This window comes from Cottoperca gobio, chromosome 11 (assembly GCF_900634415.1).
Source record: "Cottoperca gobio chromosome 11, fCotGob3.1, whole genome shotgun sequence".
Taxonomy (NCBI): domain Eukaryota; kingdom Metazoa; phylum Chordata; class Actinopteri; order Perciformes; family Bovichtidae; genus Cottoperca; species Cottoperca gobio.
In genome coordinates, this window is record NC_041365.1 from 18,345,935 (window position 1) to 18,364,490 (window position 18,556).

At 42.6% G+C, this 18,556-nt stretch overlaps 1 protein-coding gene across 3 annotated transcripts in view; it reads left to right on the forward strand.

The window, feature by feature from the left end:
• arhgef2a (Rho guanine nucleotide exchange factor (GEF) 2a) overlaps window positions 1-11,428 on the forward strand; it is a 32,146-nt gene extending 20,718 nt beyond the window's left edge. For all 3 annotated transcript variants that reach the window (XM_029443197.1, XM_029443195.1, XM_029443196.1), the window contains 7 exons: window positions 864-950; window positions 1,391-1,440; window positions 2,309-2,344; window positions 2,498-2,545; window positions 3,067-3,393; window positions 4,692-4,854; window positions 8,726-11,428. In XM_029443197.1, coding sequence (XP_029299057.1) covers window positions 864-950; window positions 1,391-1,440; window positions 2,309-2,344; window positions 2,498-2,545; window positions 3,067-3,393; window positions 4,692-4,854; window positions 8,726-8,754 — 740 coding nt within the window. In that variant the 3' untranslated portion in view covers window positions 8,755-11,428. The remainder of the gene's footprint in view (window positions 1-863; window positions 951-1,390; window positions 1,441-2,308; window positions 2,345-2,497; window positions 2,546-3,066; window positions 3,394-4,691; window positions 4,855-8,725) is intronic.
• The last annotated feature ends 7,128 nt before the right edge of the window (window positions 11,429-18,556 follow it).

Below are 18,556 nucleotides of genomic sequence, written 5' to 3' on the forward strand. Positions count from 1 at the left end.
AAGGTTAGTGCTATTCTTGTTTCTACTTAACAATTACCTGGATACTAACTGGCACAACCTGGGTTTGAATCTATGACCTACAAGTTAAAGGGCATGTGTGCTAAATGACATGGCGATCGGTGACTTCACCACTTAGGTCTCAGGTATGTAATGGATGCCATGAACTTTGATAAAGATTTTCATGGTCAACAGAGGAGGAAGCCTAATGACTCGTCTGACTTTTCCAGCAGGTGTTGCACTTGAGGTTCTCCTGAGGTGCAACATTTTGGTTTTTGGCCAGATACATCCAAAAATACTGATAAACTCCCTGTTTAGTACTACTTAGCAAATGTTATCATGCTAACACTCTAACACAGTGGTTCTCAGCGACCCCCCACCCCTTCAAATAAAATGTAGGCTAATTGTCTCTACCTCACATCCGCTAACATGGCTGTACACTCTTAGTCTTGTTTATTAACAGTTTATTCCAAGCTCTGTATGAGGGGAGGCCCACAGTCTCAGACTTTGAAAGACTGGGCTACACCATGTAATCAGCACATCTGTAATCATTACATGTACAATATGTGCCAACCTGCTTGATATTATTTTCATAGAAGGGTGTTTAATGATCGTTCTTAGACTGTAGTTTTGTTAATTGCATAATTGAATAAGATATAGACAAGCGTCTAACCGCCACGGGGGATGGGGGATGGGGGATGGGGGTCACATCTCCCTCAAAATTACCTGTCCAATGTTTCCATAAGCTAAAAGAAATGTGTCTCTCTATTTTGTGTAAAGTAAGAATATAAAAGGTGTGTGTGTGTGTGTGTGTGTGTGTGTGTGTGTGTGTGTGTGTGTGTGTGTGTGTGTGTGTGTGTGTGCAGTTGACAGGTTGAGTGAGCTCCTTCTGGGTTCCAGCGTGGACATCCCTCTCCCGTGCCATCACAACCACATGGAGGGGGTAGACAGCAGTGAGTCACTGCAGACACATCATTCATCATCAGCCATCACAAAGAATAACAAGTATCAAACCTTTAGAGGAACATACAAGATACATTAAGCAGACTTACAGAAAACTAATTGATACCTTCACACACATAAAATCAGGTTGGAAAGCTATAAAATGTGACATGAATTAAGGTTTCGCTCCACGATGATAAAAAACCAGATGTATTGACACGAGAGCTCAGGGTGGGAGACACAGCAGGAGCAGTTGATACAACTGATGTCTAACTAGAATATTGAATATTATCATAGCTGACCCAAAGAGTGCGCTTAACAGTCTCATTGACCATCAAGTTCAAATGTAGGTTTAATGAAGAAATAAAAGAGGAACCTCTTTGTGTGCTGTATAAAATAATCAGATAACTATTCTAATCACTGAGTGACTTCTGTGCTTGTCTCTGCTCAGGTGATCAGGATCTATTTGTCAATGGAGCCCATGATTTCTTTGCAGCAAAGGTGAGCAGGGGGCCAAGATTGAGGTATAGTAGGGTGTGTGTGTGGGGGGGGGTGCATGGTCCCTGGTGCATGGTTAGTGCAGCGTAGCAGATAGGTGCTGCTGGAGTTCTCCAGACCCATAAACCAAATGAACTAAAACACTGGCAACAGTCAGCTCTGGTGCTGTGATGCTTTGTTGCTCAGTGAGCAGCTATGTAAGAACGATAGATGGAAGAGACTGAATCTATGCCGTAGGCGATTCCAAATGTCTCCTCTCCTTCCTCGTTTCTTTCTCCTGTTAGTTCTGATCAGCTCCTGGGGGATGTTATCCAACATCGAACAGTAAGAGTTGGCTCATATTGTAGCTCCAGCAAAGTCTGTCTAGTGTACGAGCGTGTGAGCCGTGGCTCCTCGCCTCTGCCACCCAATTGTACTAACAGACATGGTCCACTGATGCCCATAATTATCCTCAGAATCAACAGCTGAAGGTTGATGCAGTTATGTTACTGTAAATAAATAGATAGATTATGGTAACATCAAACAAGGCATCTTTCAGTACATACTTTGTGGACACAAAAACAACACACATGCAGGTATTTCTTACAGGAAAATGAGAATAAACTTTGCATAGAATTCTAAGAAAACACTTGGATCCTAATGACCAGCTTTCTTCCAGAATCTCCACTTTGGTACTAACCTGCATTCTTCCTAAAGCAGAGTTCAGGCATTGGGCATGACCAAATGCTCAGACAAGCATTCACAGTCCCATCATTTAAGTTTAAATAACATACTCATGATGTAATCTATTCATTATTGTTTTGTGTTCAAATGTAGCGTTATTGTGCTGATACTCTCCTCTGTTTGTGGAATACTTCTTTACCTTTTGAAGGACTGCATGAGAAGTCATGACAAGCCGCCGCCCGTGGTAAGTAAGGGGGTGAAGGTTCCCAAAGTGTGTGTCTGTGTGTCTATTTGTGTGTGCGTGTGTGTGGGCATGTATGTATGTGTGTGTATGTGTGTGTGTGTGTGTGTGTGAGACACATGTCAGTAATGCTGTATGCCGCCTGTGTTTTGACAGATCTATCAGAGGCTGGTGAATCTCAGTGTGTATCTCCATGCACTGCAGGTGAGTAGGTTTCTGTACATCTTTAACACACTTGTCATATACAGCAGTATATAGCACACTACAGAGGGGGGATACAAAGACATCTGTGTGGGGAAAGTGCAGACTCTCAGCTTTAGATGGTTGGACTGGTGATACTGTGAGTCTGCTGAAGAGCAATGTGCTGCATTGGGGGTTTGGTGGTCAGCTAAATCTTCTCGACCCTCATCACAAATGATCAAACCGTTAATGATAAACAGTTGTTTTCACGTACCTACAGTTAGCCTTTGGCCCTCTGTACCCTTTTTTATGAACACGATGAAGCACTGAGCAAAACCTTAACTAGTGTTAATAAAGTGTCACTTCTCATTTCCTAAAAAGAAACCTTTCACTTGAATGTTTAACAAACGTTACTCTAACAATTCATTAATAGTCCACATTTGGTGCTCTAGTAAGTATTTGTGCCACTTCTGTCTCAGCTTGTATGTCAATTTTCAGCCTGTAAAATCTATGAAACTGGGTTCTCATGTTATCATATCCTGCAGGGTGCCGTCATCAAACAAGATTCCATCTTGGAGCTGCTGCTGCAGCCACAGGATACCATGACGTCAGCTGCAGGAGGAATGTGGCGCCCTCTCTGGCGAGATGGTGGAAATCGGGAAGCCAATGCAGGTTCAACCATTGGGGAGCTGGCTCTTTTGCAGAGACAACACAGCCTGCTGCAGGAGGAGCTGCTGAGGCTGCGTGATGCTGAGAGCCGGTTCAAGGACAGCGAGAGGGCCCGGGTGAAGCTGGAGAGGCACGTCCGAAACATGAAGGTCTGCAGCGGGGCTGCACCGGCCTCCCATCAGCTGGAGGACCAAGCTTCACAAGTGAGAACATTTGCTTTGCAATGAAAAAAGTCAAAATCAAGAAGCTGAGATTAGAATCAGGTTTATTGCCAAGTAGGTTTTCACACAGAGAAACAGTAGGTTTTGGTGCATACCATGATAAGAAAGAATAGAAATAAAAGCACTTCTGTTGTTTCTCCATCATCCGACACCAGCAGTTGCCTCGGTGTCTCAGAAAGTGTAGCTGCAGGCTACATCTAAACTTCGCTAACGATGGAGGAGGTGAGGATAAACTCAATGATGGTGGTGTAAGAGGGCTTCATCAGTGACTTTGGCAGCTTGAACTTTACATTACAGGTCAATTATTAGACATTCATATCCAGAGTGATGCTGGTATTGAACTCACAACCATCTGGTGTTGTATTTGGAAGCTGTACCTCTAAACCACTAGGCCATCACCAACTTCCAATTCTTCAGCTGTGCATTTTTGATGACACTTGAGGTGATGATGGTGCAAAAGGACTCCATAGTACTGGGGAGTCACACGGTGATAGGGGAAGGTGGGGCAGAGTGTTGAGCTCTGAGTTATTCAGTCTGCACCAGGCCAGCTGGTCAATCTGCCACCTATAGGACGACTCATTCGCACCAGAGATGTATGCAAACTCAAGGGGGTCCAGGAGTGGGTCAGTGGGGGCTTTGAGGTGAGATATTAGAAGGCACATAACCACAGAGGTCAAGGTGGGCCTGTAGTCATTAAGTCCTGTGGGCCTTGGTTTTTTATGCAGGGGGGGATGGTGGAGGTTTTGACACAGGCAGGTACCTGACATGTCTCCAGTGAGGCATTGAGTGCGAACACCAGAGACAGCTGATCAGCACAGTGCTTCAGGAAGGATATAGAGATAGTGTCTGGTCTGTGAGGGTTCTGTTTCTTGAACAGCCTGTTTACAACCCTCTCCAAGATGGAGTCTTTGTGGGAAATCCTGACTTTTAGTCTTTAGTATCAGTTCCATAAGCACAGGAAGCTACAATTCCCCCAAAATGCATCTCAGTAGCATCTTTCTACAAGATACGCCGTACCTGGTAAACATCCACGTCTTTCATACTCCACACTCTCAGTTTGTATACAGGCTTTCTGTTTGTTTAATTTCCAAACTGAGAGAACCATTATTATGTCATAGTGAGGTCATCAGGGTTATTATTCTGTCAGACAAATTTCTCCACAATCACAAAAGACCTTATAAAACCATGATGAGTAAACCAGGAATCAGCATGTTTACAGCATGTTTACCCTATGTTCACTGGGTTTCTGTGGACTCTTTCCTCTTTTTGTGCTGCTGTAGCCTACATCTCTGCAGCCACGAAGGGAGGTCTCAACTGGAGCTCACACCCGGTGGGCCAGCCAGGAACTTGCACAGCAAGCAGATGGCCTCCAGGATGGCAGTGATTTTGAGGTAGACATGACGTCAGAAGATGATGATGGGACAGCATCTGAAAGCTCCAAAGGTAAGATTAGATAACACACAATGACTGAATGTTACATGCATGATTCTGGTATCATCGTGTTTTTTAGGCAGGGATGGAAAGAGTACTATAACATTTTAGTCAAGTAAGCGTCCTCTGAAGTTATGTGTCCTCAGATAAAAATGAAAATTAGGTCAGTTTAAATGTACTCTGAGTAAGCATTACATTGTTTGATTTTTAAGTAATGAGTTAAAGAACACCTATATGCTTCAAAATAAAGTGCATTAACATGTCAACATTTACACATCACACCAACCAGCAATGCACTCTCCTATAGATGGAAATGTGCAACATGTTTAACTGATTATCAATTGTAAATATACAATCGCCTTCTTCAGTTGAGCCTTAGAAGAATTAACAGAAAAGAGGCACAACTCAGACAATATACAAAAAGAGCTATGGACACCCCAGTGGGTGCAACAAGCATTATTAGGCTACATAAATTAAATAATCTGCCACTTTACCAGCAGAATAAAGAACCAAGGCAGCCAATACAAAGATGTAAGGACAATATAAACTCGACAGCAGCTACAGCCCACAAACACTCATAATAGAGAGACTGCACAGTTACTACACAGTGTAACACCCACACACCGCTACGTTTCTAGGCAACACAGTGGTTGTTGACGCCCTCTTCTGTACATGGAGTAGCAATAGTTAGTGTGTTTGTTGTTCTATTAAATCTGGTAGAGATTCAACTCCTCTGTTCAGTGATTCTCAGTGCATAATGTAAGCAGTCCACTGAATAACCTCTTTTATTCCACAGATGTAAAACATCTATAAACATTATTTTTTACAGACAGTTAACACTTTGTCAAAGATTCTCTATGTATTTGTTTGTTTCTTAAAGGTTTACAAATCATTTGGTAATTATTAACAAATACTATATATTAATAAAACGTTATATTATGTGCAACAATAAACTGTTAATAAGTAGTGTACTGATGTAATCAGAATGTTATTGTTATTGTCTCTTCAGCTATGACACAATATAGAATGTATAAACTAATTATTTCATATCACACAAACAAATGATAAAATAACATAAATGATAGAATTACTAAAGGTTATTAAGTAAACATTATCAATGATCAGGTAATTGTTTGTTAACAGTAAAATAACTATTACCAATAGTTTAATTAACTATCAATTAACCATTTATTAATAATGGTTATTTTAAAGTGCGTTAGATTAGATGAGGAGCAGTTTAGCACCATGTATAGCAGTCCTGCCATCAGTGTATGAATGTGTGTGTTAATGAGTAAAAGTGCTTTGAGTGGTCGGAAGACTACAGAGGTGATGTATAAAGTTAATTTACCATCTGGGAAAAATACTTAAGTAAAATGCCTGACAAAAATATCCACCCGTTTATGGTTCACCTGCAGTTAACGACACTGGGGGCTACAATCAGGTTCAGTAATCAGGCATTCTTTTTCACATAATGTGAATACCTTCCAAATCACAATTTTGTGTTGAAACACAAAACTTTCCACAATTCAATTAAGCTATTAAACAAATGGAGTACGTCAGTGTGACGCTTATTGGTTTAATATTCCACATCAATAATCAATTGATAGATAATTGGAAAATAGATTAGGATTTTCAAAAATGTTATTTTCTATCTATGGATTGAGTGCTTTTATTTCTATTCATGCCTGGTGTTATCTGAGAGGGTGGGACAAAAACGCACCGGGCTAAACTTGTGTCTAACTGGACTCCTGATGTTAAGCAAACAAATTACAGTGGTTGTTTTTCTATTAGATGCACAATAGGCAAAAACACCATAAATACTGTGAACAGCATGCTTTTTCAGACATGAGACATATGTGTTAAATGACCATCAGATTAATACAAGGGGTGCATGCCTGAAAGAGAGCTTGTCTTTCAAGAGCAACTGAATGGCGGCTGATCACCTTGATTTTTGCTGCTCCTCTTGCATCAGTGATGTAGAAGGCTATGTCAGTACACCATGTTATCAATGTTGGGTGTAGTAACAGGAGAAACAGATCCATCCTCCACACCTATCAGTGATGCAGGTTTGTGGTGAGAGGTGAAACACTCAACTATAGAATGCAGTGAAACCCTTCTGTCCAGCTTGGTGTTACCTTCCTAAACAAAGCCAGTATTCAAATAATGGTGACACAGACAAACTGTGCAGATCTTCACCAGGTGTGTGCAACAACCTTTCTGTAAAGTTTGGTTGAATCAATAAAAAACACAATGGTCTTAGTTTTGACAAGATATCGAAGCGACATCTATACCGTTCCGTCTTGTCCAAAAATGTAAAAGCTTCAAGCAGCAAAGAAAAAGCCAAATTCGACGAATGCCCAACAGATGCAATACGCATTCCTAGCCTATTCCTTCGCCGTATGGCGGAAACGTATACCGGTGTATACGTGATATCAGCAATACGCTGGTGTACGTTGTTGAACGCTGAGACCGTGAAATGTTTTTGAACATGCATACGGTGAATACGTTGGCCATTCGTTCAGATACGTTTTGTATAAGTACGTGATACGCTATCAATAGGCTCTGTATACGTTCATATACGCTGTATATGCTAATTTTCATATGCGCCAGCATACGTTTCTGCCATACGGAACTGTGTGACAGGGACTTTAGATAAATGGTGCCTGACCATTAATGGCTTTGGAGGTGAGGAAAAGTATTTCAAATTATATTCTGGATTTTACCTTCAAGCTTCAAGTTTAGCTAATTGATTGGTTTCATCTGGCTTGATCGATAGATATAATTGTGTGTCATTCGCATACCAATGAAAGTTTATAGAGTGGTTCCTAATAACATTGCCTAAAAGAAGCATATAAAAGGTGAATAGAATCGGTCCAAGTACAGAACCTTGTGGGACTCCATGACTAACTTTTGCATACATGGAGGATTCATCGTTAACATGTATTAACTGAGATCGCTCAGATAAATAGGATTCAAACCACCTTAGTGCGGTTCCTTTGATTCCAATTAAAATTGTAATGTCTTTGATCTCTGAACCTGGCCTTGAGTGTTGCACTCTGCAACTGGCTATTGGACTTCCTTACAAACATAATTCAGTCAGTTTGGATTGGTGGTCACACTTCCACCAATCTCGTGTTGACCACTGATCAGCCCCCCCCCCCCCCCTGTTCACGCTGTACACCCATGACTGCAGCCCTCGCCGTGAAGAGAACCTGTGTTTTCGGATGACACTAACATTATTGACAGGATTTCAAACGATGAACCTTTGTATAGACAGGAAATCAACAGTCTAACGGAGTGCTGCTCAGAGAACAACTTTCTGCTCAACATTAGCAAAACCAAGGAGCTGATCAATGATATCAGAAAAAAAGGAGAAGACACACACACACCCACACACACACACACACACACACACACACACACACACACACACACACACACACACACCTATCTACATCAATGGAGCTGAGTTAGAGCAAGTGAACAGTTTTAAGTTCCTAGGAATCAAAAACACGGCCGTCAAATTGGGCATCACAGTTCCTTGTGCATTCCTGTGTTGTACAATGACAATAAACAAACCTTGTAAGTATTTAGACAAAACTAGAGCAGCAGAGTGATGGGTGTGACATGACTCTGTTGTTGCTGTGGAAATGTACACATGTAAACATGGAGGTAGTGTCCGAAAACTCAAGCAATTACAAGAGCAAAGTTACAATGTGTGAGCTTTGCTCGCTTTTCAATAATCTCTCCCCATTTGATAAAATAGCAAAATATTGTGTTGCATCTTGAAATGTCAGATTATAGAATCAAGTCAAGAATATTATTTTCTTGTAGTTTTAGGGGAACCATGGTTCCTGAATTTGATTTGTTCTCTCTTTTTCAGATCTTCACGATATTCCAGAGGAGATCTGATCCCCGGCATGTTTCACGGTGCTGATCAGCTTTTATAGCGACAGTTGATTATGATGTAAACTGATGTCATCAGTTTACATCATATATATATCATATATCATCCAACGATGCGCATGTCTATCTTTTCTGCAAGTCTTAATGTTTATTTAGCTGCTTTGCTTTTGATTAGATGGCTTGTGACACTGAGTTGTTTTATTTTTCAGTTATGATTTAGATGGTTTGATGATTTAATTCCATTACTCGGGGAAACTGATGGATATTGCTATATGTGAATCAATGAAATCTTAAGAGTCGACAAAATGAACATTAGGACTGATGGTTAGGGTTGCTACTGTTTTCATCATAAGTATTTGTTATCTCTAATCATTTTTATGTTGTGCGAAAATAATTTAAATCAAAAGTAATCAAATAAGTAGGGGTCATTATTTACCCCCCAAAAAAAACAATCAGGGAATTTATTAGAATATAGTTTATATATTGAAAAATTACAATAGCAATAACTATTTGTAGTTTAAATATGGTTTCCTTACTGTCTGAAAAGACACCATACACACTGGACAGATATTTCCCTCAGGAGGTTGTGGAGACCACGGTGGACACAAACACCACTACAAATTAATCATCATTCTTCCCTCTACCAGCTGGATGTGTAAACAGGCAACCGTTTACTAACAAGTTCACCATATCAACCTAAGAAGGTGATCATTTGTCAGTCTTGTTTCCACAACTTGTCTCCGATGCAGTTGCAGTTTAAAGGCTGAGAGGAAACTTTAATTGGAAACTTAAGACAATTTATTACGTCACCACTCAGTCTCCAACAAAACCACAAACACATAAACTGGTGAAATGTCCACTGGATTGTCTACATTGTCTTCTTTAAAGCTACCAAATAATACAATGAAAACAATATGTCCAAAGCCCTTCAAAATGCAAAAATACAATCCAGGAAAAAGCAATGCATTGCAAAAGGGAAAAACATCCAAAAAGAAATCACACTCACTGGAAGTAGAGCAGGAAATAAATACTCTGGCCTTGGCTGTGTTTGCTGCTCAGTGTTTATTGTCCTCAGATCACACTGGTTTTCCTGTTCCTTCAGTTGGACGAGGTACCACCATATAAAAGAGCTAAATGGGTTGTTTCAATCCCTGGCAAGTTGGCAGTCTATCCTCACCAAACAAAACCAACCCAAATACCCTTTCCCTCTGTTCCACGGGCCACGCCCTCTTCCACCTTTGTGGAACAGAACACCTGATTAGTGCCTTGTGGGAGCCGATAAGTTAAAGCAGGGGAGAGAGGGACACACTGCCTCAGAGCTTTAACATTGAAAGGTTTTTAACATTACACTTTATCCTGTCACATTTGTGGCGTTGACTGTAAATGACACTGGAAGACAACAGTATGCACAGACAAGCTGGAATGTTCTAAATGAAGTCTTAAGATTGTCATACTATCCCTGACAAACAGTTCGCCAAACTAAACAACAAAAAACAAAATGTCATCTTTGATTCTAAAAGCAGTTTATAGGTGAGTTATGATTCATAGGTAATTCTACATAGGTAAACTTCCAAATAGAGCACCGTAAGGTTGTGAGTTCAGCACCAGGGCTGCCACCATTGTGCCCCTGAGCAAGGGACTTAACCCTGAGCTGCTCCATGGAGACTGTCCCTGTAGTTAGTTCACTGCAAGTCTCTCTGGATAAGAGCGTCTGCTGAATGACAAATATAAATGTGATCCCTCATCTAATGTCAATCATCTAACACAACCTTTTTTTGTATTTGGACACGCATAGTAAAAGTCAAAAAACTTCAACTCCTTTATGTTTGTTTATAATTGTCAGTCCTAAAACCTGGATGGATGCATTATTTATGTCTTGTTCACACTCGCAGACATAACAGCAGTGTTGTGATTTTAAAGCAGCCGGACAATGGTGGGCTCCTCAGAAGATCCCTCAGCAGTTTCAGTTGAAATAAATGTGTCGCTGTGCCCCTCAGCCGTATGAAGGGGTTCTATTAGCAGAAATACATCCTTATGCAGCTTTCTGGGATGTCTGAAGCAACATACTTATAGGAGCTTTACATTTTGAAAATCAGTAGTCAGTTTGGTTGTTTTGCATGTTTTCCAACCAACCTCTTTTCTTTTGACTGCAATATAAATAACCTTTTAGCTTTATTGTGGTTTTATCCTGAACATTTTTTATTGAGTGTTAGGACTGGCGGATTGCAGTCTGGTACCACCGAGAAAGTGGTGGCAAACTTACATTCGTCTGCCAAATGAATGTAATATTATCTTCAGGATTTCGCTTTTCAGCGGATTTTATGTGTAAATATGGTGGAAAGTGGTTTGAACCCCTCTTTAAGTTTTGCAAATGTTTCTGTGGCTGCAAAATGATTGTGAACCGTCAACAGTTATCCTCATATTAGAACGTTCCAAATGTATGTTTACCTTTCTGCTAAATGTACAATCTCAGTGACATCTCTCTGCAGGATTAGTATAATGTTTGATGGCAAATATTGTTCAAGGCCAACATAGTATTATACTGTATAGAAAGCAGACGCTGTATTTGTCAGTGAACAGTGTAAGGCCTAAAAAAAGGACTGTAGTTACTTTTGCACACCCGTTTGTCATTCATGTGAATTGTATTACTATATAAAAATAAAAAGGTTGTAATACAAAATGTATTTGTCTTGATGTTAAAATCCAAATAATGTATTTTCCAGTTGGAGACAAGTGAAAGAAGATTAATAAAAATGCCATTGATGTGTTTATTATTATACAATATTGTTAAAGTAACAATCTTAGATATTTTTATTTAAATAACTGTCTGTCAAAGGGGAAACATTATGCTAATTTTCAGGCTCATACATTTGGGTTTCTACTAGTACATGCTTAATGCAGGACCCCTTAGCTGAAAGAGAGACAGAGCAGGGACCCCCTACTGCAAATGCATTACATTGTGCTTTTTGTTTGCTTTATATCCACAGGTCTCTCTGCCCCCTCTGAATGTATATCTTGTGTAAAGTCGCTGTTTTATGTCTCTGAGACAGCGCAGACCGCAGATCTTACTTAAGTAAACGTAAAAAAGTATAAGCATCCAATTATAAGTACCAAAAGCAAACATTTTCATTATAGAGAATGGCCCATTAAATAATAATATAACAGTATGTATTATTGAACTATAATTATTGATTAATTCATGTGTTCATCACTTTAATGTTGCAGCAGGTAAAAATGGTTAATTTATATAGTGCTGCGTGGCTTAATATATAATGAAATATTGTATAATGATAAAAAACATAAATAATATCTATAGTCAAGTGATTCTCAAAGTAGGGTCTGGGGACCCCCAGGGGTCCATGCCACTTTGGCAGGATAATTTGCTATAAAGTCGTGCTGTATCATTAAAAAATGCATATCTGCACATAGGGACCATTTGAGCCAATAAAACAAGAATATTGTGAACAATTACATGAAAAGTATAAACGCTGTCAAGTCGAGTACAAATATAATACATTTACTAAGTTACATTCCAACACTGAAAATCAGGGGTTATACTATTGACAGCTGAAGTGTGGCAAACATTGAACTTCCAGCAACTACTGTATGTCTGAGCCAGCCCTAACTATAAGCTTTATCAAAGAGGAAAGTCTTTAGCCTACTCTTAAATGTGGAGAGGGTGTCTGCCTCCTGAACACAAACTGGAAGCTGGTTCCACTGGAGAGGAGCTTGATAGCTGAAGGCTCTGGCTCCCATTGTTCTCTTAGAGACTCTAGGAACCACAAGGAACCCTGCAGTCTGGGAGCGCAGAGTTCTAGTGGGGTAATAGGATACTATGAACTATGAACTATTTTCTTTTTGCCGATAATGTGATAATGTGATTTCCTGAAAATATAATAACGCATTATTGAGAATTTATAAAATTGTCAGGTTGGTCATTTATTTAAAAACTGATAGAGTTCTATATTGTGTGTTTTAAAAATGTAAGAATGTTATATACATTAGATTTGAAATTAAAGAATGACTATTGTGTGTATGAGCACCATACACACATATGTTTTGGGATATAAATATCGCATTACGTCTTTCTGCTTCCCATACAAGTGATTCGGATTAAGGTAAATCCCTACTGATATTAGACTATGTATTATTACTTACTACTAACGTCTTAGTAATGTACCGTAAGATGAAGTGCCACCAACAATGGTATTGACCTACTATTTGTTTAATATAAAGCTAATACTTAACCTAATTAACTTCTAACTACCGTGTGGTCAATACAAATAATCTAGCCAGTAGCCCACCACTTTATCATTTATAACTCTTTTCTGATATCCTATAGAAATCTCAAAGGTCTCATATTATGCAAGACCCACTTTTCATGGCTGATAAACATAGATATGTGTCCCTTGTGTGTCTAGCCATATTCCGGTTGCCGGGGATCAGTCGAACCACCTCCAGCTAGGGGATGTCCCGCCCACAGAGTAGCTGCTGGATCCCTCCTGGATCGTGATTTGCTCACGGAAGCTTAGAGCCAGGTTGGAATTGTTCGGAAAGCTTGGCTTCCTTGAAAAAGACATGAGTTAAAATAATGTTATTTATATTGTCTTTAGACTTTGACGATGTGTATATGACTAGCTCAGGGAGTGAGTGGACAGAGAGAGAGAGAGAGAGAGAGAGAGAGAGAGAGAGAGAGAGAGAGAGAGAGAGAGAGAGAGAGAGAGAGAGAGTGAGCAGAGAGAGAGAGAGAGAGAGAGAGAGAGAGAGAGAGAGAGTGAGCAAGAGAGAGAGAGAGAGAGTGAGCAAGAGAGAGAGAGAGAGAGAGAGAGAGAGAGAGAGACTTGAATGAGCAGCTGTTGATCAGAGCAGAGGAGAAATGAACAGTGAAGCCTGTAAATGTCTTCTCTGTGCTTCCCGACAATAGAGAGATTAAAAACCATTGCAACTGTAACTACCTGCTGGACAGTGTGCGTAAATGACTTTCAGCCGTCAGGATTCACAGATACACTTACTGTAATGTTAGCGACACTGTAGCAGCTCCATTGCAGTGTAACATATAAGTGTAAACTCTGTCAGCAGCTCCAGCTCTCTCCAGTCACACTTGGCCGTTGTTTGTATCTTATACTGAGTTTACAAACTTTTGTCACAATATGGCCTAAAGTCAAATGATATTTGTAATCAATTTCTTCCTATATACTTGATCAAATTGATTTGATATCATTTTATATAATAATAATAATGATTAATAATGCTGTAATACATTTTCAGGTAATTCATAGTGCTTAAGGTGTTACATTATCTGTATCAATCAGGACATTTTATTACATTATTTGTGAAGTTATTACATTATTTGTAAAGTTATTACATTATTGTTTTTGTTTTACATTTTGGATCAGGTTAAACGTACATGTCATTTTCTGCCACTAGGGGGCTCTCAATCAAAACAAAAACAAAAGACGGCATTGTGCTCCTGGTGGATGAGTGGAGTTCTTCATTGCAGTCAGCTCTCTCTCTCACTCTTAGTTAGGATTACTTCTTTGTTCATCATTCAGGTTTTTGGAGTATAATCCTTCATCCTGGTTAAAATATAGAGTTAAAAACTACCAAAACATGAATGCTAAACAAATAGAGTTATATATAGCATTTCATGTTAGACTGGATCCTTGTCACCAGACAGTATATGAGCGCATCAGGCCACACTGGTAACACCCCATAATAGAAAAGGTCGCTGTCACAGAGGCGCACAGAGGAGAAACTGATATCAGCATTCTCATCTGATTGTTGGTCTGATGGAAACATGTATTTTCCAGATTGTCATAAAGTTCAGATCATTTACAAACACAGTAAGAAACTTCAGCAGTAATTGGGCTCTTTTTTCTCTGCCTTCATGTCTGCCTATTTGTGTGCACAGCTAGTCTCTTATTCTAATCCTCTGGACAATGTCAGCCAAAAGATGTTTATTAATAACCAACTGGGGCCTAGAGAGGGGAATAACTGACATAGTCACCCCGTCGCCCCAGTACTCCAGCCATCCCCAGGAGAAATCCAATTATAGGCATTACAGGCCAGGTGATGGAGTAGGGTTACAGGACAGGCATTCCTCCTCAGTGTCAGTTTGTATTGTGTTTGTTCTATCTCACAACCTCTCACCCCATCACCAAGACAGTTCACGTAAATGAAACATTATTTAAACATCCTGACTGTTATTATTTCAAACGACTTCATGAAAGAAAGGGAAAGGAAAGGAGAGACCCTGCCCGGAGGAAGCCCGGGGCCCCCGTCTGGAGCCAGGCCCAGAGGGAGGGCTCGACAACGAGCGCCAGGTGGCCGGGTTTGCCACAGAGCCCGGTCGGGCACAGCCCGAAGAAGCTACGTGGTGCCTCCCATCCATCCATCCTGTGGGCCCACCACTCATGGGAAAAACCGCTGGGGTCGGGTGCGCTGTCACACGGGTGGCAGTGATGGTCAGGGACCTCGACGGACCAGACCCGGGCAGCAGAGGCTGGTTCTGGGGACGTGGAACGTCACCTCTCTGTGGGGGAAGGAGCCGGAACTAGTGCGGGAGGTGGATCGCTACCAGTTGGATCTGGTGGGGCTTACCTCCACGCACAGTCTTGGCTCTGGAACCGTACTCCTGGATAGGGGTTGGACTCTATTCTTCGCCGGAGTTGCCCAAGGTGTGAGGCGTCGGGCCGGTGTGGGGATACTCACTAGCCCCCGGCTGAGCGCCGCTACGTTGGAGTTTATCCCAGTGGACGAGAGGGTCGCCTCCCTACGCCTTCGGGTTATGGGGGGGAAAACTCTGACTGTTGTTTGTGCCTTATGCCCCAAACCGCAGTTCTGAGTATTCGGCCTTCTTGGAGACCCTGAATGGAGCCCTGCAGGGGGCTCCAGTAGGGGACTCCGTAGTCTTGCTGGGAGACTTCAACACACACGTGGGAAAAGATGGAGACACCTGGAGAGGCGTGATTGGGAGGAAGGGCCTCCCTGATCTAAACCCGAACGGTCGTTTGTTGTTGGACTTCTGTGCTAGTCATGGAATGGCCATAACAAACACCATGTTCGAACATAAGGATGCTCATAAGTGCACGTGGTACCAGAGCACCCTAGGCCAAAGGTCAATGATCGATTTCGTAATCGTATCATCTGATCTGAGGCCGCATGTTTTGGACACTCGGGTGAAGAGAGGGGGCGGAGCTGTCGACTGATCACCATCTGGTGGTGAGTTGGATCAAGGGGTGGGGGAAGACTCTGGACAGACCTGGTAAACCCAAACGGGTAGTGCGGGTGAACTGGGAACGTCTGGAGGAAGCCCCTGTCCTGGGGATCTTTAACTCACACCTCCGGCGGAGCTTTTCAGCTATCCCTGTGGAGGTTGGGGGCATTGAACCTGAGTGGGCGATGTTCAAAACCTCTATTGCTGAAGCTGCGGTGATGAGCTGTGGTCTCAAGGTCTTAGGTGCCTCAAGGGGCGGTAACCCTCGAACACCGTGGTGGACCCCGGTGGTCAGGGAAGCCGTCCGACTGAAGAAGGAGTCCTTCCGGGTTATGTTATCCGGGAGGACTCCGGAAACAGTTGCAGGGTATCGAAGGACTAGAAGGGCGGCAGCTTCTGCCGTGTCAGAGGCAAAGCAGCGGGATGTGGGAGAAGTTCGGAGAAACTATGGAGAAGGACTTTCGGTCGGCACCAAGGTGCTTCTGGAAAACCATCCGGCACCTCAGGAGGGGGAAGCGAGGAACCATCCAAGCTGTGTACAGCAAGGGTGGGACCCTGCTGACTTCAACTGAGAAGGTTATCGCCCGCTGGAAGGAGCACTTTGAGGAACTCCTGAATCCGACTAACTCTATGGTTGAGGCAGAGCTGGAAGCTGATGGGGGATCATCGTCAATTTCCCTGATGGAAGTCACTGAGGTAGTCAAAAAACTCCACAGTGGCAAAGCTGCAGGGGTTGATGAGATCCGTCCAGAAATGCTGAAGGCTTTGGGTGTTGAGGGGCTGTCTTGGTTGACACGCCTCGTCAACATTGCGTGGAAGTCTGGGACAGTGCCTAGGGGTTGGCAGACCGGGGTGGTGGTTCCCCTATTTAAAAAGGGGGACCAGAGAGTGTGTGCCAACTACAGGGGTATCACACTTCTCAGCCTCCCTGGTAAAGTCTACTCCAAGGTACTGGAAAGGAGGGTTCGGCCGGTAGTCGAACCTCTGATTGAAGAGGAACAATGCGGATTCCGTCCTGGTCGTGGAACAACAGACCAACTCTTTACTCTTGCAAGGATCGTAGAGGGGGCCTGGGAGTACGCCCATCCGGTCTACATGTGTTTTGTGGATCTGGAGACGGCGTATGACCGGGTCCCCCGGGTGATACTGTGGGAGGTGCTGCGGGAGTATGGGGTGAGGGGGTCACTTTTGAGGGCCATCCAATCCCTGTACGCCCAAAGCGAGAGTTGTGTCCGGATACTCGGCAGTAAGTCGGACTCGTTTCCCGTGAATGTTGGCCTCCGACAGGGCTGCGCTTTATCACCAATCCTTTTCGTGATTTTCATGGATAGGATATCAAGGCATAGTCGTGGAGGAGAGGGGTTGCAGTTCGGTGACCTGAGGATCTCATCGCTGCTCTTTGCAGATGATGTGGTCCTTATGGCCTCATCGGTCTGTGACCTTCAACAGTCACTGGATCGGTTCGCAGCCGAGTGTGCAGCGGTTGGGATGAGGATCAGCACCTCCAAATCTGAGGCCATGGCTCTCAGCAGGAAACCGGTGGATTGCCTACTCCGGGTAGGGAATGAGCCATTACCCCAAGTGAAGGAGTTCAAGTACCTCGGGGTCTTGTTCGTGAGTGAGGGACAATGGAGCGAGAGATTGGCCGGAGAATCGGAGCAGCGGGGGCGGTATTACAGTCACTTTACCGCACCGTTGTGACAAAAAGAGAGCTGAGCCAGAAGGCAAAGCTCTCAATCTACCGGTCGATCTTCGTTCCTACCCTCACCTATGGTCATGAAGGCTGGGTCATGACCGAAAGAACGAGATCACGGGATACAAGCGGCCGAAATGGGTTTTCTCAGACGGGTGGCTGGCGTCTCCCTTAGAGATAGGGTGAGAAGCTCAGCCATCCGTGAGAGACTCGGAAGTAGAGCCGCTGCTCCTTTACATTGAAAGGAGCCAGTTGAGGTGGTTCGGGCATCTAGTAAGGATGCCACCTGGGCGCCTCCCTAGGGAGGTGTTCCAGGCACGTCCAGCTGGGAGGAGACCCCGGGGAAGACCCAGGACTCGGTGGAGAGATTATATCTCCTCACTGGCCTGGGAACGCCTCAGGATCCCCCAGTCGGAGCTGGAGGATGTGGCCCGGAGAAGGGAAGATTGGGGTTCCTTACTGGAGCTGCTGCCCCCGCGACCCGATCCCGGATAAGCGGTAGACGATGGATGGATGGATGGACTGTTATTTCATACACGTGTAAAAACGTGCGTTTTTAGTTATGAATTCTAGCATATTTATTCAGACGCAGCCTTTAGCCTTTGAAATCAATAGCATTGTTAAGTGGAAAGAAATCTCAGTCATTCCAGGCACTTGTCACTCCTGAAAAGTGAATGAGAATAATGAATAATGCCTTCTGCTGTGAAATAGATCCATCAGTGTTATAATCTGAAAAAACACTGAAAACAACCTATAATAAATCTGCACTCATAATTATTTGTGGGTGAGTAATGACTGTGTGTAACACGACTCTGCAGTTTCCCTTTTATCGTCTTTTATCTTATTTATCTTATAGTTTTTGTCATTTTTGGTTCAGTCCTATCGTTCCTATCGATTAG